Source organism: Xylocopa sonorina, chromosome 11, assembly GCF_050948175.1.
Source record: "Xylocopa sonorina isolate GNS202 chromosome 11, iyXylSono1_principal, whole genome shotgun sequence".
NCBI lineage: Eukaryota > Metazoa > Arthropoda > Insecta > Hymenoptera > Apidae > Xylocopa > Xylocopa sonorina.
The window spans coordinates 10990651-11017751 of NC_135203.1; the positions used below are offsets into that span (position 1 = coordinate 10990651).

At 39.8% G+C, this 27101-nt stretch overlaps 6 protein-coding genes across 24 annotated transcripts in view; 2 read left to right on the top strand and 4 right to left on the bottom strand.

The window, feature by feature from the left end:
• The window catches only part of Crtc (CREB-regulated transcription coactivator), a 34857-nt gene extending 33753 nt beyond the window's left edge, over positions 1 to 1104 (bottom strand). For 2 of the 7 annotated variants that reach the window (XM_076904408.1, XM_076904407.1), the window contains exon 1: positions 781 to 1104. In XM_076904408.1, coding sequence (XP_076760523.1) covers positions 781 to 894 — 114 coding nt within the window. In that variant the 5' untranslated portion in view covers positions 895 to 1104. The remainder of the gene's footprint in view (positions 1 to 780) is intronic. The other 5 variants (XM_076904411.1, XM_076904409.1, XM_076904410.1 and 2 more) reach the window with 5 other exon arrangements.
• A 705-nt stretch (positions 1105 to 1809) lies between these two features.
• LOC143429043 (mucosa-associated lymphoid tissue lymphoma translocation protein 1) lies at positions 1810 to 4595 on the top strand. Its single transcript, XM_076904419.1, has 11 exons — positions 1810 to 1982; positions 2077 to 2240; positions 2308 to 2494; positions 2579 to 2843; positions 2926 to 3018; positions 3095 to 3320; positions 3384 to 3567; positions 3641 to 3855; positions 3944 to 4042; positions 4129 to 4394; positions 4463 to 4595. The coding sequence occupies exons 1-11, from the start codon at positions 1846 to 1848 to the stop codon at positions 4565 to 4567; spliced, it is 1941 nt and encodes a 646-aa protein (XP_076760534.1). The 5' UTR covers positions 1810 to 1845; the 3' UTR covers positions 4568 to 4595.
• A 230-nt stretch (positions 4596 to 4825) lies between these two features.
• Positions 4826 to 5848, bottom strand: LOC143429041 (m-AAA protease-interacting protein 1, mitochondrial). Its single transcript, XM_076904417.1, has 3 exons — positions 5503 to 5848; positions 5122 to 5314; positions 4826 to 5055 (listed from the first exon to the last, which is right to left on the bottom strand). The coding sequence occupies exons 1-3, from the start codon at positions 5839 to 5841 to the stop codon at positions 4871 to 4873; spliced, it is 717 nt and encodes a 238-aa protein (XP_076760532.1). The 5' UTR covers positions 5842 to 5848; the 3' UTR covers positions 4826 to 4870.
• Positions 5849 to 9933: 4085 nt separating this feature from the next.
• LOC143429317 (uncharacterized) lies at positions 9934 to 10761 on the bottom strand. Its single transcript, XM_076904853.1, has one exon. It carries the CDS (start codon positions 10759 to 10761, stop codon positions 9934 to 9936), a length of 828 nt encoding a protein of 275 aa, XP_076760968.1.
• Positions 10762 to 11492: 731 nt separating this feature from the next.
• On the top strand, positions 11493 to 12682 carry LOC143429096 (uncharacterized). The gene is made up of 4 exons (XM_076904505.1): positions 11493 to 11808; positions 11875 to 12040; positions 12115 to 12318; positions 12383 to 12682. Exons 1-4 carry the CDS (start codon positions 11625 to 11627, stop codon positions 12597 to 12599), a joined length of 771 nt encoding a protein of 256 aa, XP_076760620.1. The 5' UTR covers positions 11493 to 11624; the 3' UTR covers positions 12600 to 12682.
• Positions 12683 to 19086: 6404 nt separating this feature from the next.
• Positions 19087 to 27101, bottom strand: part of Gish (casein kinase I gish) — a 40156-nt gene continuing 32141 nt past the window's right edge. The window contains exons 2-11 of one of the 13 annotated variants that reach the window (XM_076904967.1): positions 26267 to 26307; positions 26030 to 26099; positions 25793 to 25941; positions 25483 to 25717; positions 24864 to 25183; positions 24235 to 24309; positions 23370 to 23444; positions 22261 to 22389; positions 20883 to 20989; positions 19087 to 19892 (exon numbers count right to left, since the gene is read on the bottom strand). In XM_076904967.1, coding sequence (XP_076761082.1) covers positions 19841 to 19892; positions 20883 to 20989; positions 22261 to 22389; positions 23370 to 23444; positions 24235 to 24309; positions 24864 to 25183; positions 25483 to 25717; positions 25793 to 25941; positions 26030 to 26099; positions 26267 to 26307 — 1253 coding nt within the window. In that variant the 3' untranslated portion in view covers positions 19087 to 19840. Of the gene's footprint in view, positions 19911 to 20238; positions 20443 to 20882; positions 20990 to 22260; positions 22390 to 22995; positions 23062 to 23369; positions 23445 to 24234; positions 24310 to 24863; positions 25184 to 25482; positions 25718 to 25792; positions 25942 to 26029; positions 26100 to 26266; positions 26308 to 27101 lie in introns of those variants that run through there. The other 12 variants (XM_076904966.1, XM_076904971.1, XM_076904968.1 and 9 more) reach the window with 12 other exon arrangements.

A 27101-nucleotide genomic window follows, 5' to 3' on the forward strand; every position in this document is an offset into this window, starting at 1 on the left:
TGAATAACAGTTTGTTCAGGCAGAATCGATCGTGGATAAAAGTGTGTCGCGTAAATAGAAACAAGAGAAACACGGATCACCGTGAGGTTATTGCGGAGGGCTGCGACTCGCGTTTCGAAACGAGTAAATCGCGCGGACCTATTCTACTCGAATGCATTACGTACGAGTAATCGTTACGAATAATTCGAGGGAGAAACTGTTGAGATTCTGTTGAAAATAATAGTAGCACGGTCGATTCGAACGAGTCAGCAGGATGGATACGATCGTCGATCGCATACGTATGCATTTATTAAGAACTTACAGGACGGATGGTGGCGAACAAGCGTACAGTACGTTCCGCATAGTATACCGGAGCATATACCCGTTCCACACATACGCGTATTCGTACACTCTCTCGCACGCGACTACGAACATACGCACACACATACACACACACACACACGCACACACGTATTCCCGTTCGTACACCAGGAACGACGGATAGAAAAGAGAAACAGAGGACCAGCGCACGAGTATGCGTGTAGTCGTGCACGTTAACACATACACACACACACACACACACAAATACCGATAGTAAGCTAGTCACAGACTCATACACGCGCACGACCGTGTATCGAGGCGGGCACATTACATAGAAACGTACACACAGACGGACACACGGCGCAACGAGGAGAGAGAACACTCGTTGTTTACGTTCTAACATCTGAGCCGAAGAAGGTACACGGGGGAATATATCAAGACGTATCCCTGAATGGCAAGGACCTACTGGGATTTCCTTACTCTGCTTGTGACATCCGAAACCTCTCGCATGATCGCCTCGAACGCTGCTCTTTCCTGCGCTTCCTTCTGTTTGTGTAGCGCGATCTTGTCACTGAATTTCCGTGGATTCGCCATGATGGCTCGGCACCAGATCTCCCGACACTCGCGAGTATCGTGCACCTGCTATCTTCTGCCCTCTACCCCCTCGCGCGTTACCTTTTCTTTTTTCACCGATCGCACCAATAAAAGACTCCCCTAAATTTGACCACGTTAGAACCCGTAACCTACTGCCTTCTGGATGGCACTGCCGATCCACTGATACGCAAGATTATGCGGCGCAGCGCGCCACGCGCATCGCGCAGGAGCCGCGCATCGCGGGCTCATTGGTCACACCGATCCCCCACCACTTCGTCTCACCCGCAATAAAAAACTTACGACGACGACACTTAGCCGGGGTGTTCCGAAAACCTCGCTCTTTCTACGATCCGTTACATCGCGGATAAAACAGATCAACCTGCACCTTTTACATTGTCCCTTTATATTCTACGCCGATCATTTTCACGCTTTCACTTCATTTGCAAACGATATCACTTATTATCTTAACTCTCGTATCGTTTCTCTAGGCACTTCTGTTTAATAAATGCACCAATTACTCCCGTGTTTGTTACTTGCTATCGCTCTTTCTAGATATTTCAAATAATCGCCAATGCAATCTTTTGCAATATGTCGATGCAAAAATATTAACGAAGAAACTTTGCGGGAAATGAAAAATTCTCTGTTATATCGATCGAGAATAAAGCGGATATATCATCGATAAATAGTGACACGATAGCGCCACTATGAATTGTATACGTATATTTATTTCGCATTTTCCTTATGCACAGAATTTTCCTCGATAACATTGTGCCAGAATGAAGAGGAAATTTTTTACAAAGTTATTAAGATGTTAACGTGGACATTATTCTAATATCGTTGTTGTGTTTTACACTTTAGAAAAGGAAAATGTTGTTTTGACAATTAAATACTTTGTGTATAACGTTTTTAATGTAATACATAGTGAGAAATTTAAAAAGGAATAAAAAAAAAATGATTGACTTAGATAAAGATACGTACATTGAAAATTTACCAACAACTATATACACCGAATTAGTTAACGCGTTGAATAAAGATGCAGCTTGGGTAATATTAGCGAATCAAATAGCCGAAGAGCTTGAATATTCACGGTAAGGAAAGAAAGAATACTTGGGATAGAATATAGTTTGCTTTTTAAATACTATCATATCGATTTTGTGCTCAATTATATAATTTTAACTACAGCGAAGCATGGATCCAGTTTTTAAGAGAGAACAAACATCCAAATAATTCTCCGGGGCAAAAGCTACTCCACGAATTAAACATTAGAATGTGTAATGTAGAAATTTTACGTGTACTTTTAAGCGATAGTAAACTTTATAATGTTCTTTCTGTTATATCAGACCCAGGTATATTTGTTGTAATTTGCTGTTTAATAACTCGTAGAGTTAATATTAACGAAGCACTTGGTTTTAGAACCTTTGGACATTGTTATGCATCCAACGGAAGAATTTCCGAATGATATTTTACAGGTTTCATTCGGACGTCACCTTCGGTTATGCTGCAAAGCAGTTGGAATGCCACCACCAAATTATGCATGGTATCATGGAAGTGAACAACTACAAGGTTTTACTTCTAGTGAACTTGATATCGTTATAACAAGGTATTATTTTAACCAGTTTATGCATTTCTTTTTTAACAACTGCCAGTTAGTTATGTCGTGAAACTTATTTCGTTTATTTTAAAGTGTTTCTCAAGCAGGTGAATATAAATGTAAAGTGTACCAAATTAAAAATGATGGAACTCTTATATCGACATTGATTTCAAAATCTGTGACTGTACAAATTTTTCCTGTACCTGTTACAATCGAGGAGCAGCCACAACCATTTTTGGAAGTAAAAGATGGAGAACATTTCACGCTCTGTTGTAAAGCTAGCGGCTATCCTGAACCTCATTACCAATGGTTTCATAACAACACTAAACTAGAAGGGGAAACATCTAATATTTTGCGCGTACGTGATACGGTTAACTTATTATTCATTTTTATCGCATTGCATAATAACAGCGCTTTCATTAAAGTGCATATAATTATAGGTGAAACAATTCAGTTCGAAGGACGAAGGAAAGTATTATTGTTATGTTTATAACATTGTTAGCGAAGCATATACGCAAAGAGTTCACGTATTGGTAAATATAAATGATTTCTTCTCATTATACTTTACCATTATATCATACTTTGCTTATCGATTACATTATTTTATAGCTGGATCTGCCGAGGCTGAAAGCTGTTGCAAAAATAGCTTTAATTATTGCAAATGAAGATTATGAACATCACGAATGTCTTTTGACACCTAAGAATGATGCTGCTCACATTGGTAATCTTCTTAAGGAAATAGGATTCGACGTAATTTGTCTTATCAATTTGACAATTAATCAAATGAAAAATGCGATCGAATTATTTAGTAAATTCCTGACAGATGGTGTATATGGTAAGATATAAAAAGATCTGAAATTAAAATTGGACCATTTAAACAATTCTTTTCTGTACACAGGTTTGTTTTATTTTGCTGGGCATGGTTTTAAAATGCAAGAAAGTTACATGCTTGCAACAGATGCACCAGAAACTTATTTGAGAAAAGATGCATTATGCGAAAGTGAATTATTATCTGCATTCCTTAAGAATGACCCTGAACTATTAATTGTTATCTTGGATATATGTCAAACTTTACCCGAGAAGCAAGTCATAGATTATTTTTTCTCTTCGTTTTCTTTCATCGTTTACATATATAATTAAGATGTTTATTTTTAGGCAATTTAATCCTGAAATTTATCACGAAGTACCAACAGTGAAGGAGTATAAAAGCAAGAAGAATCTCCGAAATTTAATACAAGCATATTCTACGTCTAGTCATCGACCAAGCTATGAGAAAATGCATAGTAAATATGGTTTATATGTGACACATCTTAGCAAATATATAACTGAAGACACGACAGTCATAAAATTATTTGAAACAGTAGGAAAGTGTATGTTACTAATTCAATATACATTCCACATATATCTACGTTATATTTAATTTTTACAAAATCAACTTTCGGTGATCACTTTTTACAGCCATTGATGACTCTTTCAAGGGCAAAGAAAGGAATCAGATTCCAATGTTTGCTTCGTCTGTCACAAAACCATTTCGTCTTACCGATGCTATTTATACAGGTAAACCCATATTTAATTATACATTGTACATATGTTGTTATTAATGCTCTAATTAATATTTTAACATTATTATCGGAATGTTACAGAAAATCGTCCAGACTCCATTAACCACTTCAGTAGACTTACATCCTTTTCAACGCAAACAGTGAACATACTATTTAGTCAAATAAACGTACGTAGTAGAGTTACTGTATCACTGTTCAGGGAACCATATTTAAATCTTCTAGAAGTCAAAGTACTCGATTTGCAAAATGACATACATTTCTTTAATTCTGTTCGCTTGAAGCGGAACAATTTATATGGAAATCAAAATAATAAAGAATGTTTGATTCATAATCCTCAAATGAACAAAGTATGTACTTTTCACTATTATTATATTTCAATTATGATAATGATTATAATGATATATATATATTGTAGGGACCACTAGTTATTTCCATGTCAAAAGATGGTGCCTTTGTTGCTGCAACAGTATTGCATATAGAAAATTATATGCCTCCTTTACTAAAACATATACACGACTGAAAAGATATGTTTACCTAAATTTTTCTTACATAGTTCAGAAATACAATGTACATAACTAACTATGATAGAGAAAATACATTTACAAAAAGTTTATATTTTTTTAAATACACATGTGTTTCACTTAGTACAATCTATGCTTCCAGAAAAATAGATTAAATAAAATTCTTCTTAAATTTTTTTCAGAACAACAATGTAAAAAAAAAATGTGCGCTTTAAAGTACTCGAAAACGATCATCTGCTACTAAATAAAAATTTTATTTGTCACTTATAGCAACGAAAACCTATGATACATAGAAATCAGGATTATTTTAAATGATTTACTATTCTCGCTACCCACAATCCTCCTGTACCATCCTTGTACTTTCGTTCAAACTTATACGAAACGTATACTGAATGCTTTTCCACATGCTTAACTATACTCATAGAGTCATCAAGTTTTGTTAGATAAATTCCATTCACTTCTATCTCAACAATCGTTTCATTTAGGTCTATAATAAAATCGTATTATCAAAACAGCAATAATAAAAGATCGAATTCCATTAATATTGTATTACCTTTCCGTCTTTTTATCGTCATAAACTTTGGCAGAACAAACATTAGTTCTGGCTCTATAGCAATCATTCTCCGCTGATTCGGTGTCAGATGGTCAACTCTGTGCTTTAATATTTTCAGAGTTCTCTCTTTCACCATACCATCCAGTGCATCGTAATTTTGAGAAGCTAAAGCATGACTTATTACTATCAGTGCCTGAAAAGATTACTTATATTTCTCGATACCAGTTGCACACAACGAGTACGAGTATTATCGAAGACACGATCATACGATTACTTTTATAGAATCGATCGGTTGAAACTAAACGTATAACACTCCGATTGACTATGAAACAATTATTATACCACGCTCGTAACACACATTGCATACCAATGAACATTCACCTGCTTAACTCCCTTGAAGAACTCCAATAGTCTGAAGCTTCTGTCGATAGTTGCACGTATGATACAGTATGAAATGCAGAAATTAACAATGGGCAGAATATCTAAATTACGAGGTTGCCACATTAAACGCGGCAAAGTAGTACCCTTCCGTTCCATCTCAGGGTTGGTGCTATACAACCTTTGCACGCTCAGAGTCGGATTCGATAACTTAGCGTACTTGAACCTGGTCAAATGGCACATCGATCTCTCGTACATTTCAATTCTACCGTGTGTATAAAGAGTAGCGAGCTGTCGTATTTGCGTGTGTAACGCACATCGTTTTAAACCGACTAATAACATTTTTCTACTCTACAAATTCTCACGTAGATACCGACAACGAACCGTGCGAGATGTTATCCTAACCTATACGAAGCCCAACAACCTTTCTTGTTTATGTAACAGAAATGTGACGGGTTTTATAGAAATATTCGCACAATAATACGTTGTCGCTTTTATACGATCGATCTTTTATATTCTCGCATCCATATGTATATAGTTCTACGTTCTCTGTCAAGAATATATGGTACGGTTCGCAAAGCTATACGTAACAGATATTAACAGAGAAGAATTGTGTTCGTAATTGTATTTGTTTAAAAGTCTGCAGACTAAAGTTTTATATGTCAAAAATCAATTTTGTTTAATTGTTTCTCGAACAAATCAGTCATTTAATAAACTTATAAATCGACTTGGGATCGTTTGCCGAAGAATGCAGACAACGCTGGTCGCCATTGAACTCTCGACGATACGAACAAATACAGCTTTGTTTTAAATTAGATATTTAAATTAGAATAAATGATGGAACAATCATTAATTAATCGTTTAATTATTCGAAAACCAATTCCAATCTCTTAACGAGAAAAACTATATTAATTCTCTAAAATTTTTATTTCACATCAGTGGCGCCATCTCTGTGAAGAGTAGTGAAACTAATGCTCGACTAGTTTCAGCGTTTCGCCGAGAGATGGCGCTAGTGGTACTTGAGTTGTGGCGGTTCGTCAAGTGTGGGAGAGCTTGTATAACAAGGAAATCACGTGTATTTCGCGAGAACAACTTTTATTCGTTTTTTACGTTACGTCTACACACCCCTAAGGCTCCAAACGGAATAGGCCGCTGCTTTTTATATTTTTTCTTACATCGTACTTAGACTAAGTTCTACCAACTATCTTATTCTAGAGTTACTAGCTAAGGACTAGATTTTTCTTATTCTAATACTATGCTATCTTAAAAACTATCCTTAAGTTATCTTACTCTAGTTTACTTATTCTAACTTAGTCTAGATGTCACCCTATGTGACTTCCGTTTGCTGGTTGCCACATCACTCCCCTCCGAGTGAGCTTGTTTACAAGCTCGCGAATCTGACTGTCTTTTTATTAATATATGTTTTCGGCGTTCCTTGGGTTTCTTGGCTTTGTTCGTGCTCCTGGAACGCTGGTTTTAACCGTTCTGTAGAAATATTTACTAATCTTCCATTGTGGTTAATTTTGTAGACTTTGTCTGATGTTCGTTCTATTATCTCGAAGGGTCCTTCATACGGCGGCTCCAATGGCTTCTTGGTGGAGTCGATCCGGACAAATACATGTGTACATGTGTGTAATGTCTTGTGTACGAATGTTCTGTGTTTACTGTGGTGTGCTATTGGTTGTGGCTTAATATGTCTAATGTGTTCTCGAAATTTATTTAGGAAATGGTGTGTATCTGTGGAGTCTTCGGTGTTTGTGAAGAATTCTCCAGGTAACCGTAAGGCTGTACCGTACACCATCTCTGCAGCTGAGGCCTTGATGTCTTCTTTGTAACTGGTTCGGAGTCCCAGCAATACTGTGGGTAGAATCTCAACCCAGTTTTTGTTCTGATGACACATTATTGAAGTTTTAAGTGTGCGATGCCATCTCTCAATGATACCATTTGACTGCGGGTGATAACCAGTGGTTCGGGTTTTTTCTGCTCCTACTATTGTGGTCAACGTCTTAAATAGTTGTGACTCAAACTGTGGTCCTTGATCTGTGGTCACAGTTGCTGGAGCTCCGAACCTAGCTATCCACCCTGAATATAACGCGTTTGCGACTTTTTCTGCAGAGATGTCTGTGAGCGGCACTGCTTCTGGCCACCTGGAGAACCTATCTATTATTGTTAGGCAGTACCTGTAATTATTTACTGTTGGTAGTGGTCCGATGATGTCTACATGTATGTGTTCGAACCGACCCTGTGGTACTACTATTTTCTCCGGGGCTGGCTTGTTGTGACGATTTATCTTGCCACGCTGACAAGCAAGGCAAGTGCGAGCCCACTCGGTGACATCTCTATTCATAAACGGCCAGACAAAGCTTTTGCTTATCAACTTCCTAGTTACTCTTCCACTAGGATGTGATAGGCCGTGTACTTTATTGAAGATCTGTCTTCTTATGATTTGTGGCACGTATGGCCTGAATCTACCTTTTAACATGTCTCCAAATAGGTATTTATCTGAACTGTCCAAAAATTTCTTTTGAAAGTTCCACCTGTTGGAGTTTTCTGTTAATATTTTCTCCAGCTCTTCATCGTTTTTCTGCGCTGTCACTAACTCGTCTGTCGAGATAATGACAGGCATTTCGATGGGCTCTATTCTCGAAAATGCGTCTGCTATAGTATTATCTTTTCCTTCTATGTATCTAATTTTTGTAGAAAATTGGCTGATATAATCTAATTGTCTCAACTGTCGCGGGCTGGCTTTGTCAGCTTTTTGCAGGAATGCATATACCAAAGGCTTGTGATCCGTTTGGATAAGCAATTCCCTGCCTTCTACAAAATGTCTAAAGAATTTGAGACTTTTGTAGATGGCCAAAAGCTCTCTATCGTACACACTGTACCTTGTCTGGGCCTTTTCTAATTTCCTAGAGAAGAAACCGAGTGGTTCCCACTTACCTTGGTGCAGTTGTTCCAAAACGGCTCCGATTGCTACATCAGAGGCGTCTGTACGAAGAGCTAGTGGCGCATTCTCTCTTGGATGACAGAGGAGCGCAGCTGCTGCTATTTGCTTCTTCGCTTCGTCAAAAGCGTGGTTTGACTCCTCGTCCCAACTTACCAGCCTCTTGTCTTTTTTCCTAGCCCCTTTTGTGAGGTTGTTCAATGGGGCAAGCCAATGCGCTGCCCTTGGGAGGAATCTTCTATAAAAACCTAAAATTCCCAAGAAACGCCGAAGTTCGCTTATTGTTTTGGGTTTTGGATATTCCTGTAAGGCGGTTATCCTCTCCTTGATTGGTGAAATACCTGTCTCTGTAACCAGATAACCTAAATATTGCACTTTCTGTTTCGCAAAAACGCATTTTTCTGTATTTATTTTTATTCCGTTTTCTGCTAGTTTCTGTAGGACGGTGCGCAGGTGCTTCTGGTGTGACTCCATATCGGGGGATGCTACAATGATGTCATCTACGTAGCAGTAACAAAAGTCTAATCCCCTCAATATGGAGTCCATGAGCCTCTGGAATGTTTGGGCTGCGTTACACAGACCGAATGGCATAACCAGAAACTCGAATAACCCAAATGGTGTTATTACAGCAGTTTTAGGGATGTCGGGCTCCGCCATGGGGATTTGGTGATATGCTCTGTGCAGATCTAAGACTGAGAATACCCGACATCCATCAAATTGATGTGCCACATCATGGATGTGTGGCACTGGGTACTTATCTGGTTTGGTGATACCATTTAGCCTGCGATAATCTCCACATGGTCTCCAACCACCCGTTTTCTTGGGTACCATGTGGAGAGGACTGGCCCATTGGCTCTTTGATGGGCGACAAATGTTTTCCCTTATCATCTGTTCAAATTCTGCCCGGGCCAGCTTTAGCTTTTCTGGAGGTAGGCGGCGTGCCCTCTCTGCTATTGGAGGGCCTGTGGTCTGGATTTGATGTTCGATTGAGTATTGAATGTTCTTCCTGGCGGTTGGATTTGTCACGTCTTTGAACTCTGTTAGTAAGTCCTTGAATTCGCTGTTTATGTCTATTGTCGTGACTGTCGGCATGTCTATGTCTTTACTTACTGTCGTGCTTTTATATATTAACGTATTTCCGTCCAATAGTCTTTTATGTCTTAAATCTACGATTAAATTGAAAAAGTGGAGGAAATCTGCGCCTATTATCGGTCTAGATACGTCCGCTATGATAAACCGCCAGGAGAATTCGCGACGTAAGCCTAGATTGAGCCCGATTAATTTTGTACCGTATGTATTAATTTGTTGCCCGTTCGCGGTATATAATTTCGGTGCGCCTACCTCCAGGTTCTTACCTTCCAGAGACCGTGGCACCACGGAAACATCTGCGCCCGTATCTATTAAATATTCTATGCCTGTTCGCATGTCCCTGATATTGAGGCGATGCTTCCGGGGCGCGTCCTCGATTGCCTCTGCTCGTGACGCGGCTCTTAGTTTTCCGGAGTCCTTTTGTCCGGCGCGGTCCATGTGCAGGGCGGTCGGCATCTATTGCTATTTCCTTTGAATCTATTATGGTAATAACAAAAACCATTTTTCCTCTCCTGTGACCTGGAGTTGCTTCTCTGCCTGTACCATCGCCGTGCATGCTCGTATCGCTGTGGGCTGCGGTGTCGTCTCGCTAATTGAGTCTCGATCCGCGCCAAACGTTTTGTAATGGCGGCGAGGTCGCCATCTTGCGCGCTGGGGGTAGCTTCCTTCCGGGGTTGCGTGGCGTCGGAAATGGCGGCCACTTGTGGTGGCTCCGACCATTCTCTTGATTTGTCAGCGATTTTCGCCATCTTTTCCAGCGGAGTCTCTTCTAACAAAGCTAGAATTTCTTGTGTCCTTGTGGGTAATCGTTGTATCCACATGGTCCGCATTGCGCTCTCTGTTACGCTTTTCCCGGCTAGCTGTTTCATTTCCCTTAACAGCTCCGATGGCTTCCTATTTCCTAGCTCTATGCCAGAGAGGAGTTTCCGTAGATTGGCTTCTTCCGACCTGGCCATCCGCTCTATCAGAGCCTGCTTGATGTCCTCGTACGTTGATTGTTCCGGGGGTGCTTCTATCACGTCTAATATAATTTTCATTGTGGCCTGATCCAGGTTCCTCACTACCGCTGAACTCTTTACCGCGTCCGCTTTTATATTGTATGCGGCAAATTCCCGCTCTAGCATGGTAAACCATAGTCGCGGTTCTTCCTTCCAAAATGTGGGTAGTTTTACGTTCCTAAATTCACTTGCCTGAATCTCTTGCGTTGCTTCTGCTACTTTCTTAGCCATATTTCTTCTTTTTCTTTATAACACGGGTTTCGGCACCAAAATGTGGCGGTTCGTCAAGTGTGGGAGAGCTTGTATAACAAGGAAACCACGTGTATTTCGCGAGAACAACTTTTATTCGTTTTTTACGTTACGTCTACACACCCCTAAGGCTCCAAACGGAATAGGCCGCTGCTTTTTATATTTTTTCTTACATCGTACTTAGACTAAGTTCTACCAACTATCTTATTCTAGAGTTACTAGCTAAGGACTAGATTTTTCTTATTCTAATACTATGCTATCTTAAAAACTATCCTTAAGTTATCTTACTCTAGTTTACTTATTCTAACTTAGTCTAGATGTCACCCTATGTGACTTCCGTTTGCTGGTTGCCACAGAGTAGTTCACTTCGCTGTCGATAACGCTGTGCGAGCAGTTTGAGCGCTTTCCGCAGAGATGGCGCCACCAGTCCTTCGGTAGTTCACTGTTGCGTCGGTATCGGTGTGCGAACAGTTTGAGCACTTTTCACAGAGATGGCGCTACAGGTCGCCTCACTGATGTTTATAACCTACCTTTAAAGATACAATCTAATAACGTTTCAAAATTTTGATTACACTGAATTAACTAGATTCAATTATGTGCATTAATTTTTTATGGAACACAATTACACTCTCTCGCAGATTATAATGTTATTTTATTCTATACCGTTCAATACTGTTTCGAACGATATTGCGGCTACCACATGTGAAATTAATGAAAGTGCCACGTTTAAAATGGATATACCCGTGAATAAAGAGCGATTTCAAAATACTGTCAAAATCACTGAGTTAGCGGATTACAGTTGACTCAAATATTTTTTGACGATGTAATATAAAGACGTTTAAAGAATGTCTGCGTTTAAAAGTCTTACGGACTCTATCATATGCTTGAGTAAAAGCATTTCCAATTTTCCAGTTGGTGCGGTTTCGCTAGACGATCTCAAACCGATTGAAGATAGAATCAGAAATATGCGTGAATCGTTAAAAGTTTTAAATGCTAAATTATTAATACTTAAAGCGCAATACGAATACCGTATGTTGTAATACTATCGTACCGAATGCTGCAACGTACTGGAATTATCTAATTACACGATTTCAGAAACAACTACCGAAGAACCGGAGGAAGATGCGGAAGACACGGTGACAAAGTTGTACGACGAGACAGCAAAAACTCTTATAACTAACGCAGCAGTCAAACTGTGCGTTCATTCGTATACTATACAAGCTATTCTAACGGGCAGAGAAGGTGATCAAGATATGCAAAAGTATGACAAACGAAGCACATTTTCAGCTTGAAAACTTCACGTACAAGAAAACATTTCATTATCTTTCTCCCCAGGAAAATCTATGTATGCATGAAGAAATTGTTTAGCCTGAACGACAGCATTTTGTCGGTACAAGAGGAATTAGAAAGCGCGTTGAAAGAAGAGTTGGAATTGAAAATTAAAGCTCAACACGGTTTACTTGATTACAGCAAGTTTTTAAAGGAGCAGGAAATTATACGCAATAAAGAATTACAAAAAACCAATCCCGAGGTAGCGAGGTAAGCATATCTTCTATCTGTATACACGAATCAGATTTTTAATTCACATTTTATTTCCTTTTAGAAACAAAGAAAAAACAAATAATACTTTGAGAAGAATTAATTTGATGAAAAAACTAATTGTAAATTTTATTGCTGCCTCTAGTAATATGTTGTCGGAAAATCCTTTCCTAATTAATATGCTAGATGATCACAGAGAATTACTTACTATCGATACAATTTTAAGTATATGTCAAGACGAGGCAGAAAACACAGACGTATCAACGCTGGCAGATCAATAAAGTTTAAATAACATTCCACGTTATTTATTACGATTGTATTTTAATATCTACTTTTTTTAATATATCGATTTTTATCTAGATTTAAAATAAAACAATACAAACTTCTTTTTATGGGGAAAACCTTTCGGTAATCAACAACTTGTATCGTATCTTATCGCAAATGTTTTAAAACAACTTTTTACCCAATTGGTAATTTAGATATAGCAACAATACGGAACCTTTGATTTCGGCGTTTTACCGCTTCATAGTGAAAATCGTAAGAACTTTTTTTTACCTGTAAAGATTGAGATCATTGTTATAGGATAAAAAAAAGTAGAGACTTTACAGCACATTGCATGGATTTTCTCTATGAAAAAAATTGTACGAAGAAAGAGTTCAATAAAACAGAGTAAAAAGTTTAAAAAATTAGATAATTTGTATTCCCTCTGCTCGATGCATGTTAATATAACTCGAAGCTTTGGAAACAATGTTCTTTCTACAATATAGGAAGTAGAAATGGAAGATAAAAAGAAGAAAAAAAAACAAGCTCGCACACAGAAAACGTATAGTCGAGTAGTTGAATTTGATAAGTCGAATTGAAAACATACAGGAAATTCAATAAGAACCTTTTTTTTCTTTTTTTTTTTTTGCTTGTCTAAGTGCGCAGGCACAACACTTATTTACAGAAAAGATTTCTTTGCGCATATCCAACGTCTTCCTTTCGAATTCTATTAAAGCGATTCATCAGACGGTTTTATATATCGATAAATAACTATTCGTAAGCTAGTGATTACAAATTAAAAGACAGGATTTCAATCACAGCTTACAAGTACAATAGAAATGTATTATGTGAGGGGAGAGAGGTGCACAGTTTTTTTTTTCTTTTTTTTTTGATAAAAATTAATGAAAACATGATTCCGTTTCGTAGATTACAATTCAGCCGTTTATATTACGTGAATATAACGCGTGAAATTTTTATGGTCCGGTGTATCTTTCAGTCTCGTGTTTCTTTCATTTCTTTTTCCCCCCAAATCGTTCAAGGTTGCAAACCGCTCTCCGCCCTTCCGTATCTTTATTACGCTTTGTACGCGTAAACACAGAATTCCATCGAGATAGTACTCAAACAAATTTAATTTCTATTTACATTAATCATCGTCTGTCTTTAATAGATTATTTAGCTTCACAAGTGGAAAGAAAACGAATCCACTAATGTAATAACAAAAAGCACATTTAAAAGTGAACAATTTCGGTCCATTTAATACGGGAATCACTTCGCTGAAAGAACTTCAGGCATCTTTTTCGTCTTTGCGTTCGCAGACGTGTACGAAATGGACAAAAATACTTCGAAGCGTTCTCAATATCTTTAAATTGTCTCTATAAATCAGCGAATAATGGAATAATTCATTAGCGACATTTTTCTTCTTATTCTTTGTTTTTTCTTTTTTTTCCTCACGACTCCCTCGTTCGTTTTCGTCACAAAGAACACATCCACTTCTCGCTGGCGTCGTTTAAGATCGTCACGCGGTAATAAAATTAGCCGATCGCTGCCGTCGTGTGACAGTGGTAATCACCATAGTAATAATACAGCTTATTAATCGCCATTATTGATATAATAGTTTATGTATATATGTATATGTATATATAATTTGAAGCTGATACATCTCCTCGACATCCGACGTTTCACATTTCATTTCAACTTCTCGTATCCCCGTGTGCGTACTTCCTATACCCATTCCGATTCGCTTCTATTTACAAGAAAAAGAAAATTAAATCACCGCTCTCGCATAGATTCGCATAGATTTCTGTTTCGCATAGCATAACGTCTCCCCCGCTATACACCCCCGATAAACTCCAAAGAAATTTCTATAACGTCGTTAAATCGTACTCGTTACATGGGGCACGCTATCATAATGCGCACGAGCTGCCAATTCCATTATACAAATAGTAAGTGACAAATAATATTGAACACAAGCTACATAATGCTTTCGCAACGGATACATGCTAGGGAAATGGGTAATAATTAAAACGCACGTTAACCGCATACCATCTAGATCACGTTCGACAGAGTAAAACGTACGTCGCCGCGCGAAATTCACTATAAAAGCGCGACGCGATCGCTAAACAATCGTCAACACGTGTATTAATCGATACGTGTCTCTTAATAAATCTCGCTAACATTCCGTGGCAGACATTTGGAGGGAAATCAACGTTCAATGATTTAACAACGGTTATCTTGCTTTCACAATCGAAGCAAAATTGCTGTGCACGGAAACGATAATCCGGCGTTAAAAGTATGACAATCGAGAAAGAGGAAAAAGATCAAATAAATCGTTCGATATCCCCGGGTTTTTAATCGTTACAAAACACAGTATGTGATCTTTTTATGCATCTCTTCGCGATCGGTTCGAATCCTCGCCGCAATATGAACGAAAAACAAAGTAACACACGGGTCGCGGATTGTCGCAACTCGTTACGGCGAGGAAATGAAAGACACGTACATACATCGATCTTGGTCCGATCTGTTCGCACCAATTCACAAATATACAAATGATCACACTTTCAAACTCAACCATTGCTTTGTCATTATATGAGTAATGGATGATCGAATTCGTCGTTGGGACGAGCGTAACAGCCTTCTTATATACGAGGTACGAGAACGAACAGAAACTTAAGAATCAAGAAAAGGGAGGCGTATATCCTGAACGGCATAGGAAATCACATTTTCTTGTTCATTCACAACCATACTTAACCAGCAGTCAGTCGTGTTTCAGTTAAAAACTGGTGACGCTCGAGAAATCGACTAAAAAAAAAAAAAAGAAAAGAAACTACAAGCTAAATTGCAACATAGTTGCGGCAATATAAATACAGAGCCTTTCATCTTCACAAGGATCGTACGCGCGCCTCTTTCTCTCTCTCTCCCTTACAATCATTTTCGTTCATGAGGATACTGATCCTTAAATTTGGAATTCATCGCTAATATATACTCTAATCACGGAATTAGATGCATGTGTGTATGTGTGTTTACGTGTATGTTGTATCTCAAGAGATCACGCTTACAGACGATGCTGTCGGCGAAAATTAAGGAAACGTAAGAGACATCGGCTTGTTAAGCATCGACGAGTAACACGAAGATTCGTTCTCTTTCCACGCGAAAGCATACACACTGGAGGACGAACGAGGTTCTCTCTGTCCCTACTATTTTTTATTCTTCCACAGCTCTGGCATCTCTTTCGCTCTGCCATTCGATTCGTTTCTCTTTCTTCTTTCTTCCGATCGCACATTCCCGCGGCCATTCTCTCCCTTTTTTTTTTGCCACTGTACAGAGATGTTACGTCTGATTGTTCGACGATTACTTGCGCTGGCAAGTTTACAAAAGGAACGATACTCTCAGTCCGTATCCAGTGGGAAGATACAGATAATAACGAGAGGGGAAATCCATAGAATTAATGGGTTTAGTTCTTATTTCCATTTTAAGCGTATTACTTCAAGACATCCGACGGCCAATGACAGCGCGATACATATACAGGTGTGAAGAAGCTAGCGACGTAACGCTTTGCTCGTGTTTTTTTTACTTTCTTCTTTTTTTTTTTACATAAATTGTGATGCGTTCTTTCTCTCATTCGCTTCCGTTTTCTCATTCTTGCTCTCTCTCTCTCTCTCTCTCGTTCGCTCACTCGCTCGTTCTCTCTAAGTACATCGAACGTTTCGTCGTCGGATGTGCTTGGCCATTAAATATTGGATACAACGTGTACGGGCACTCGCGGTACGCTAAACACGGTACATCGGGTATGGCTCGGCAGTGATACGCAATCGTTGGCCAGACTAGTAGAAGTTCGGACCTTCGGACAAGACAAATTTAATATTCGCCGTCTTCACACGCGCAAACGGGTGGCGATCTCTCGATCACACCCGCAAGAAGAAAGACACCTATGCTGACTAGCCGATTAAACAGACTCGTTTCTACTTTCTTATGATTATGTTTTGTTACAAATTCTTGCGGTCGCAACGAATGTACTTTCGAAAATGGGCGAAACGGATGAAATTTTACTCTTGAACGAAAGAATCGTACGCGTCAACCGGTACGTCTAATCTGTTCTCTCTTTACTTTCTTTATCAGTCAACGATTATCTAACGGGATGCAATGACAGTGTCGTAACAGTTTTTTATCCCTGACATTATCGTTATTATTTTTATCAGGCAAATGGTATGTTTACTCCTCTGCCTCTACTGATATACTTGTGGCGATACACGTGTTTACCTCTGAATGGTACAATTTTTGGGGCACCCGATCAGTATATTTTTTAGTGCAACTTTATTAGTCGAGATACGAGCATTTCTTTTGAAAATTTATCAACCTTTGTTCGCTTCTCTGCAGTTCCGGTCTCGATATGAACGATTAACGAGAAATAAAAGATTTTGCGATCATACTTGTCGTACTTGTTGAGATCTTCGAACCCCTCAAGGACGTCGTTATCTTAATATCTACATCGTGCATGTCGTGACAAGTAACCGTCAGGAAATTCCGTGTAACTTCCAAGCATAAAGGACGTTGCGATTCGGGTATACATCGATACACTTTATTATCGATCAGTCTGCAAATAAGAAAGAGAACGAACGATACAAGCTTTCTCGATTCGCGACTAAATTTAAAGACAAACTGCAAATTTGTAACAAAACTTCATACTGTTAAAACACATCGAACATTCGTGGTTGCTCGTTCAATCGGCACGGCTGACGAGATCCTATTCTTCTTCAACCTCGCGTTAAGTATCTCTTCGCTGCTTAGGTGCGTTCTGAATACATCCGCAGGGATTCGAATATATCACGTCGTAAAGCTCTTCTTCTCGTTACTTCGCGGGACAAACGTATTAAATAAGCCCTCCAACAAAGTTCTCCGCAAAGTAAATTCACGGTACTGTATAACTACGTCACGTACAGTCAATAACATTCGTTTCCCTTTCCGCTGAAATCCAAAATCGTTCACGTCAATCTAGCAAACAACGATTCGTTCCAAGGAAATTGTGTTTTTTGTACCGTTAAAGAGAGACGGTAAAAGTATGCATTTTTTATTGCTTTAAAATCAAACCTATACTGATATATATATACGTGTATATATATATATTCAATTACAAGCTTACTTTGGTTCTCTTGTTATATATATATATATATTTTTTTTTGTTTTTTCTTTTCTTTATACATTTCTAATAATTATCTTTGTTTAACACGCGTGTTTCAAGAATAAAAAAGTTTCTCCGAAATGAACGGGTCCTCTTGTTTAGTCGGTAAAGCACGATTCAAGAAAGTCTCCCGAATCTTCGTGTTTTGGTAGAACACGGATCAACTGTACCGAATGCATACACATGTACAATTTCTGTTGATCTACGTCCTATTCAATCTTCCACGGTTAATATCAGAACCTACATCTTTCTTGTTTGCTTGTTACGATATGTTATGTAAAATGTAATTCTTTTGTGACGTACATATATAATTTTCGCATGACAATTTCACGGAAGGCATGAAACCGAAACGAACAATCGCTCTTAATAGCTCCTCTCCGAGGTGCTGTCATACCACTCGCGAGTTGCGATTCGGACAATCACTTCGAGGTGTTACGAAGCCCCGTGAAACGATTAACTGAAACACTCGATGCAAAATATGTGCAGCTTCGTAGCAAAATAGTTCTCGCTATATTCTTTTTATGTACAATGAGTGTGATGATTTCATATATAATCGTGTACTTATATAGAAGAACGATAGGCAGTGTAGGCGTAAAAAATTATTTGCGAACAGAAAAAAAATTAGTTAATAACTGTTAACTAAAAATAAAGCGTGTCAGACAGAAGGAGAGAGAGTGAGAGTGAGAGTGCGAGAGAAAGAAAGAGAGAGAGAGAGAGAGAGAGAGAGCACGAATCCTCGTGGTTACTTACACAGATAGCGTTAATACTGTTATACTTCGTGTAGTGTACAAGATGAACGTGAATGGATAATTTTCCATTGAACAGGAAATTATTTGTCAGACGCTTAATAACAGCAAAAATAAAAATATTTGGAAGTTTCGAGTGAGAAGCAAAAAATAATTCAATGAAAAAGTTCAAGAGTTCGTGTAAATGTCGTGTGAATCTCGATTAGATTCGATCGCTTTGCTTCCGATGGTCGTTGAAAGAAGAACGAAGGCAAAAGTAACTTACGCGATCGCGAAGTTTAAGAATGTCGCTCTACTAGTGAACGCGTTTGGAACTGATCGGAGTTAGCATACATAGGTACATACATATACGTGAACGAATTTCACCCTTTCAGTTTCATGCCTTTCCAGTCAATCAGACTCCACAAAAGTTTTTGTTTGTTTCTTCTTCTTCTTTTTTTTTTTTTATAAACCTCGATACAAGCAGGAGTACGCTACGCTCGTTATCCGGGACTTTGAGTAAAATGAGGTCTCAGCTTCAATTCTTTTTACGATTTAATACACGTATCGTAACACATTTCGCGATTACGATATTTGTTGAAAGAGAAAAAAAAAAGAAAAAAAAAGAGCGCCACCGCGGTATAAGATGAGAGAGTCGTAGGCACAAACACGTTCTTTCACCATCGGCACGTCAATTTTTTTATTCTTACACGTGTATGGTACGTAGGTGGACCGATTTGCCGTTTACTGAACGATCAGAGCCGACGGCTCGACTGTCCTCAGTCAGCAGTGACAAGTTTACACAGTATTATTCGGTAACATCAACATTGAAGAACGATGTTGATTCGTTTAAACGATGATCGTACACGAAATGACAATGATAATCATAAACGGTAATAATAATAATAATAATAAAATAATAATAAAATAATATAATATAATAATAATAATAATAGTAATCGTAAAGAGGAAAAGAAGAAGAGCAAAGTTAATCGTGATAATAATAATAGTAATGATGATAAGAGTAATTAATAATAGCAGTAATAATGATGGCTGTGTGGTGATTTAATTTGTTAACGACGGCGGCGTGTCATTCGTGGCGATGGTGTGCAGCACCAAATCTTGAGAAGCGGATCGCTACTTCCGGCACGTAGCAATGGTAACACGGCGTACATCCCCCTTTCCGTGATCGGCTGCAGCTTCTCTTGTCCACGGCCCCCTTGCGTTTTCCCTTCTTTCGTTCTCTTTTCTTTTACCGATTCGCACTGCCGCGACATGGGTCCCCCAGAAAAAAAACTTCATCCGCACTTCTGTTACACGCGCACTGTATCGCCCCCCCAAGACTGACTATAACAGACAGTCACTTTTGCCTTCCACTTTTCTTCTTCTTCCGCTTGAAAAAGCAACAGCATCTGCAAATAAACCAAACACTAATAGGACTTAGAGTCGTCTCCTTTTGATCGTCTAACGCTATTGACACCAACATGCATCACGACAAGGCATTCCAAAGCGGCGGCAAAACGAGCTTGTTTTCTCAAACCAATTCGCTAAGTGGCTAAATAACATTATTCCCGGACGGGCGAGGAACACACGCGGACGTCACTTATCGAAATAAAACAACGCAAACAACGATACCGTATTGACTAGTAATCGAAATCGTTTATCCTTGATAATTCGCCCATCGTCTATATCACCGTTTCCTTCGTTAAATATTTAAACAAACAGATAGATATATGTACATGTACATATAGACAGAGTTTGATAAGTAATAATAATTATTTAAGTCTATATTTTGCCTTTATGTTGTGCAACAAAAAATTCTTTAACGGCCACTTGTACTGGATTAATAAACCAAGTTCAGGAATTGGTCTAGGATCGACAGTGGACGTAGAAGGATATATACTTCGATGGAGGATCTTTCCGCAGCCACGACAGCGGTTTTTTGCCGGCAAACATTTCTTTCTGAAATAGGACAGACAGGATATTTAACATGTATCATGCAATAAGGGTACGAGTAATGACACGTTACAAAGTAATAAAAAAAAAAAAAAGAAAAACCATTTGTAAGACAGTTCTCTCGGGAAATGAAGTTTTGTTAGACAGGACATTTTAGCTAAGGACGGGTGAAAAAAATAGTACTACGAGAGAAGGATGTGATATCAGCTATTAACGTATAACCGCTACTGCTAGTCTACTATATTATTATTAGTCTACACCGTACAACGACAGTTTCTGTTTACTTCCGTGGTATAAAACTCCAATAAGTTACGTATGCATGCACTATTTACATAAGTGTTTCTTTCCCTCGATCGTGATTTATCTCTCGCTTATCAAAGAATATTTGTGATTTACTAGTCGCAACGTACAAAGAAATAAATAAACGAAGCAATCGCAATACTAACTTGGTTTCATCGACCATGTCCACTTCCTGAGGCGCTGTAATTGGCGTATTGGAGTGTCCTGCTGTAGGATCGTCATTGGCTAGTTCTCCGTTCGTCGAGGACACCACCTAGGTACATTAACACGTTAATATCCGAAAGACCGTGGACAGCTAGATAAAAGGGCGTTAAATTAGATTCCAGAATGAACTACGACTGCTCGACTAATATCTTTAATATGAGATTCCATATGCTATGAACTCGAAACGTATCTAATGTGTACTGAAATATTCTACCAAACTAATGACACGAAATACGAAATAAACATATGTATTTATATACACGTGTGTAAACCTCTACTTTGGAGGGCTAAGACCATAATTTGCGTGAAACAAGCGGCACTTTATATTCATGAGGCATTGTTAATACAAACGAAGTGAAACTCTAAAAACATGGTAGGGGCTAATCAACTCGGTTAACAAGTTACTCTTCAAAAGCAGAGCTCACGAATTACATACATGTTCTCGAACTTTGAGAAACTCAGGAATGAAAAAGAAAGGGGGGAGAGAGAGAGAGAGAGAGAGAGAGATAAAGAAAGAGAAGAAAACACGATTATGGAAGTAAGGGTGCATGTACGCTGAAGATGCCTCGTTGCTCGTGGTCACGGGTTACATCCCGAGCAGTGTCTCAAAATTGTCTGTTCGATGTATGTAATTGTTGTCTGAATTTCTGAAAGATTTAGAGACGACATCGCGACACTGTTCACCATGTAGGCAGCGACCGTGGGTACCAAGACGTGCTCGACGCACACGCACCCTAAGAGTGGATTAGTGAAGTAGTAACTGAATTAGAGGCGAATCGATCAACGAAACAAACGTCCGCATGCGGCAACAAACCAATTTGCATATACTTCTAACTGACCATAATCCGTCGTTGCTTTGGCTAGAAATAGAGCGAACGGTTTACTTCGTAGACGCGTCTGCACGACACCTTCTTGGGCTAAGAAAGTGGAAAACAAAGGGAACAAGTAGGTAACACGGACAGGGGGTGCGTAGTCTGTTCCTATTCGAACGTAAACTGACAAATTAAGCTTTATCGTACCAATTGAATGGAATCGTTAACGCAAGACGCTGTTACTTTCTTTTTCTTTTAAATCGTACAACTGTTGATTGGAAAAAGGTGCGTATTTTTGGCTGAAGCATCGATTAGACAGAGAAAAGTATAATCGTGCGGTCGTGACAACATCTCGCGGTATTTGTCGACTCAAATGGAATCCGGAAATCGAACGGGCGAAAAATATACGGCAGAAAATAGAAAAGAGGGGTAGGTGTTTTCGGATAGACGAGTGAAACAGACGGACGTAATGGACGGCACAGTGGATTCGCAAGTGGATTCTACTCACCTGTACAGAACCGTGCCTATCAGCGGGTGTCAACGTACCGCCAGCTCCAGATTGCTTGGCAGTATCTGTCCTCGAGGTTCCCACCACCCATTTACCGCCCCCGCCTCCCACCCCTGGCTCTGTCACATCCTAAAGGAACAAGCACTAGAGTCCAATTTTCAACGCGTTAAGCAATAAGGAGAAAGAAAATTCAAAAAAATAGTACGACGCTTTAGAGGTACCGACTCGAATCTTCCTTCTACTGTGAACATCGTCGATGACATTTAGTTCGCTTTCAGTTTCACTCTGTCTGACTTCCGCTTAGCATGGTGTAACATTCTCGTATCGTTCGATAAATTGATGCGTTTAATGCGGTACGTGTAATGCACTAACAGATACACTGAACGATATTAAATGACATTTAATTTACTCGATACTCGATGAGCTACGTAACTAGCTACGTGAAAACATTTGTCGTCAACGATGGAAACGATACTTGGATGGATATACGCCAACAGGGATTTTAAATACAACGTGTTCTCTAGGTTGTTTCTTCACACATGTGTTCTGATTTGAAAAATGATGCACTCGATGCTCGCGGTAGCTGCACGGAAATGAAAAGGAAGCCGTAATTTCATTTGCACGATGGCCGACCGTTGCATACGAACTTTCAAGTATTATCCCGGACATCTAAGATAAGATAGTACATGCATGAAGAAGTAGGGCCAGCGCATTACAAAATTTTTGATGGCTTACATAGTTGCCTTCGACGTTAACCTCATCCAACATGAGGACTACATCTTCCTCAAAATCATCGCATTCCTATATACCGGTGATTTCCGTGTTTCGCAAAAGAATAAAATCGTTTATGTAATGCTTTCGGGAAGACAAGTTCAGCTGTCTGTTTCGAATGTCTCTTACGAAAATTACCTCACATCAAATTCTCTGTTTCTCATTGTATCACGAGAAAGAAAAATCTGTTTCGTTACCGACAAGGTGTATATATACTCATGCTGTTATTTGAAATAGCTAAGCTTCACACATCCATGCTGTTTTCCTTTTTTTTTCAAATAGAGAAACGGAAAAAAAAGAAACGAAGTATGGAACTCGGAATGAAAGTATATGCGTACCTTATGCGGATGCCGAGTACGATTCGACGATACAATAATCTCCTGTCCAGTCTGTACGGATCCAACAGGTGTAGACTGAAAACGAAACACAAATGTTACATTCAGTGGAATGTTTTGTTATCAGACAGTGTTTACGAATCGATGAATTTCGTATAACATACTTGGAGGCAGGAATGAAACGATAATTGACAGATACAGATAAATATTGTTACATTTCGAACATTGCTCTTCGAACCGGAGAGGATAAAATGGACATTCATATTGAAACGAAAGCAATATATCGTGATTAATATTCTCTGGAAACAGAAAGCATCCTAATTAATTAGTAGAAACTATACAGTTGATTCGACTGAAATAGGAGATAATTAAAATACAAGCAAAAGACTAGTATACAAGCTTTCTTACAATGCAAGTGTTAAACATACAAGCAAAGAGAGGGAAAAGAGTGGTATCGATCGTAAATGAGATAATTGAACACAGGACGTAGGTGAGGAATATAAAAGGTGCATGCTAAAGTGGTGAACGGAAATCTGGTGCGTTTCTTGCGGGCTTGTAAATGTGAATCTCGGTTAGAACGCGATATTCGTGTCTCAAAGGAGAGGAATAAGATTTTCATGCTCGACGAAATAAAAGCCGATAAGCTTCCAGCATCGTTCCGTGTGCTTTGCGAGCGATTCTCCTCTTTCTTTTTAATACGCTTCTTTGACAAATTATTTCGACGGTGCGTCCTCTTCCCGTACGTATTAACGGAAATATCGTGCTCTTCGAAACGACCGCGATATACAAGCACCGGAACACGTGCGCGTGCGTGTGTCTGTGTACAGGTACTAGAAACGCGTGCCACGGTGTACTCTTTATCACCCACCTTATCAGACCTAGTCTTTCCAATATGTGAGGGAGGAGCCATCCTCAGAATTCTAAGCTGCTCGAAGTTGGATGGCTAGAGATACATTGGGGGCAGCATGCAAACGTTAAAAATCAGTGAAATATGATTTTCACTAAGAACGTATGGAGAGAGAAAAGGCGTTGTAAAGGAATATGTACTCTGGACGACTTACTTACCCAGAAGAGACGATATCTCGGAGTTTCTACGTGATACAGCTAAACTACCGTGCACATTGGTGTGCATACTAACGGCACGTTCGACCAAAGTACCGCTCGATTTAAACTTAATCTCGAATATCGTTGATGAAAATCTTTTAATTTATATAATCTAATAATAGTAACGTTGACATTATTATACATATCGTGTATGAGAATCGTTATTATCGTGTATCAAAAAGGAAATGAAAAGAAAAGAGGAAGAACTACGGCTATATGAAGGTTCCGATATCGACTCTTGCGATACGTGCTTCGTCTCTGGGCATAATCGACCGTCATGCAACCTCTCCTATTATTTCTGTCTTCGTTTCTTGCATGCATTGCGAAGAGATAACAGAGAAAGTGACGTGTGTGTATATAGAACTATCATTTGAGCGTCAATGGATCACGCACCATCGTCTTGCCTGTCCAGTCGAACTCGCCGTCGTCGACGAAACCTCGCTTCACGTACAGGTCGTGGAAGAGGTTCCTCAGGTACTCGTAGTCGGGCGTCTCGAAGAAATCCAATCTACGCACGTACCGCAAGTACGTAGCCATTTCCTCGGGATGGCCATCGCAGAGAACCTCGATCGGCGTGTTCCGCTTCGTGTCGCCGATCTTCTGATATCGTTCCTTGAGCGTGTCCGCCTTCAGCCCTTGCCACGGCAGGCTACCACGCAGGAAGTACATCAGCATGTTCCCTAACGCTTCCAGATCGTCTCTTCTGCTCTGCTCTGATTATGAAAGCAAAAACGAAAACGCTGTTATTCTGTTACTTTTGCTCCACGGCTACGTAACAGTTGTCCAGCAGCGAAATTGAAACGAGCGTGGAATCGTCGCGGGCGAGCATCGACGCCGGGCTTGGCATAGCCGCGTCGCGGCGCGTGCTCGTTTACAACTTTCTCCGGAGGTCCGTAGATCGAGCGCAACGCGGTGAAGTTTCAAGAGTTTCTTGCGGATGGTCCGACACCGGACGGTGACGACAGGCACCGCCCGTCTATACAGATATCTAAACCGGAGAAGTAAAAGTTACCTTTTCCAAGGTGCGTGTTGATGCTCATGTAACGCGCCGTGCCCGTCAGGCTTTTGTGTTCCCGATACGGTATGTGCTTGTTCGTCTCCAGGTCTATGTACTCTTTGGCCAGTCCGAAATCGATGATGTGAATAATCTTCTCCCGTTTTGTCGAGCATCGTCCGATCAGGAAGTTCTCCGGCTTGATATCGCGGTAGATCAAATGCCGACTATGAACGTACTCTATCCTATGGAGCTGTGGGGAACAAGCGACAATTAAACGATCACTGTTTCTGCGCACGGAGCTGTCTCGTATCTGAATTCCACTTACGATTTGTGTCGCGATTTTGAGAACGGTCTTCAGGGTAAACCTCCTACCGCAGAGGTCGAACAGGTCCTCCAGGCTGGGTCCGAGAAGTTCCATCACCATTGCGTTGTACTTCCCGCAAATACCGAAGTAGTATACCTCCGGTATACCCTCTGTCGTACGATTCGTAACATAGATCGATTAGAACGTGAAACCATCGACAAGTAAATCGGCTGTAGAATTTCGAGCGTGGATACTCACCATGTGTACCTAATAATTTGTAAAACCTATATTCTAAGTGTAGCTGCGGCGCCTTCGCCCTCATTGGTTCCTGCAAAAACGAGAAGACACGTTAGTATTGGTTTCAACACCAAGTCGAAACGTTAATGACAATTAAGTAACCTTCGCGGTATCTATCTCTATCGTGAAAAAGTGGTGACACTAACGGGGTTTATCAGATAACAGTCGCGCGACTGTTTCGAAATTTAATGAACTCACCAATTTAATTGCTACATGCTCGTTATTGTAGAGGTTTTTTCCTGCAACAGAACGAAAGATAGAGGGTCTAAATGTGTACGTTCAAACATTGCTAATTATATAAATCATGCACGCGTCAACGATTTCATTAATACGGTTTTTTATACGGCGCATAAATATTTATAAACGTTCGATTACCAAATTACTCGAGAAACCGATCGATTAAGCAAGCGTTTAAGCGTGTTTTTCGCAATTGCAGGTATCCTTATAGGCGTGACTCTCGATATTAACTTGGATCTTCTAAATAACGATAAACACGTTCCCCCGAATAGCTAGCATCGAAGAAACAACGCTAGTTATGCCGGGTTTATACTGCCACGTTCGTCTCCGTCTCTGTTTCGATGGCATCGTGATTGCGCAATAATTCTCCATCGAGGGACGACTTCCTCCGTTAATTGCACTTCACGTGAGAAATTGGATTGGCCAGATTTGTGGGCCATCGTGGTGCGTGGTCGATGCGGTATTATGGTTACCGGTTATTACTGCTCGCAGAGGCTTGTAACCACTTTTAAATTTATAATAATTCGATCAGCACGCGAGCAGAGGGGACTCGTACGCGTCTACGAATGTCACGACGACATGAAAAAGTCCGCTTCGGCTTCGGCTTCGGCTCGCAGGGACATACAAAGTCTCGTCACTGGCCGAATTCGTATGCGCCAGGACAAAGATACTCCCTCGACGACCTTACCAACGTCGGATTCGTGACGAGAATCGACGAGGCTGAGCCTCGGGTTAAACTTTGCCTTCGCGGACTGCTGTTCGGTTATGCAGTCGGGGGCCAGAGGGAGGGACCAAG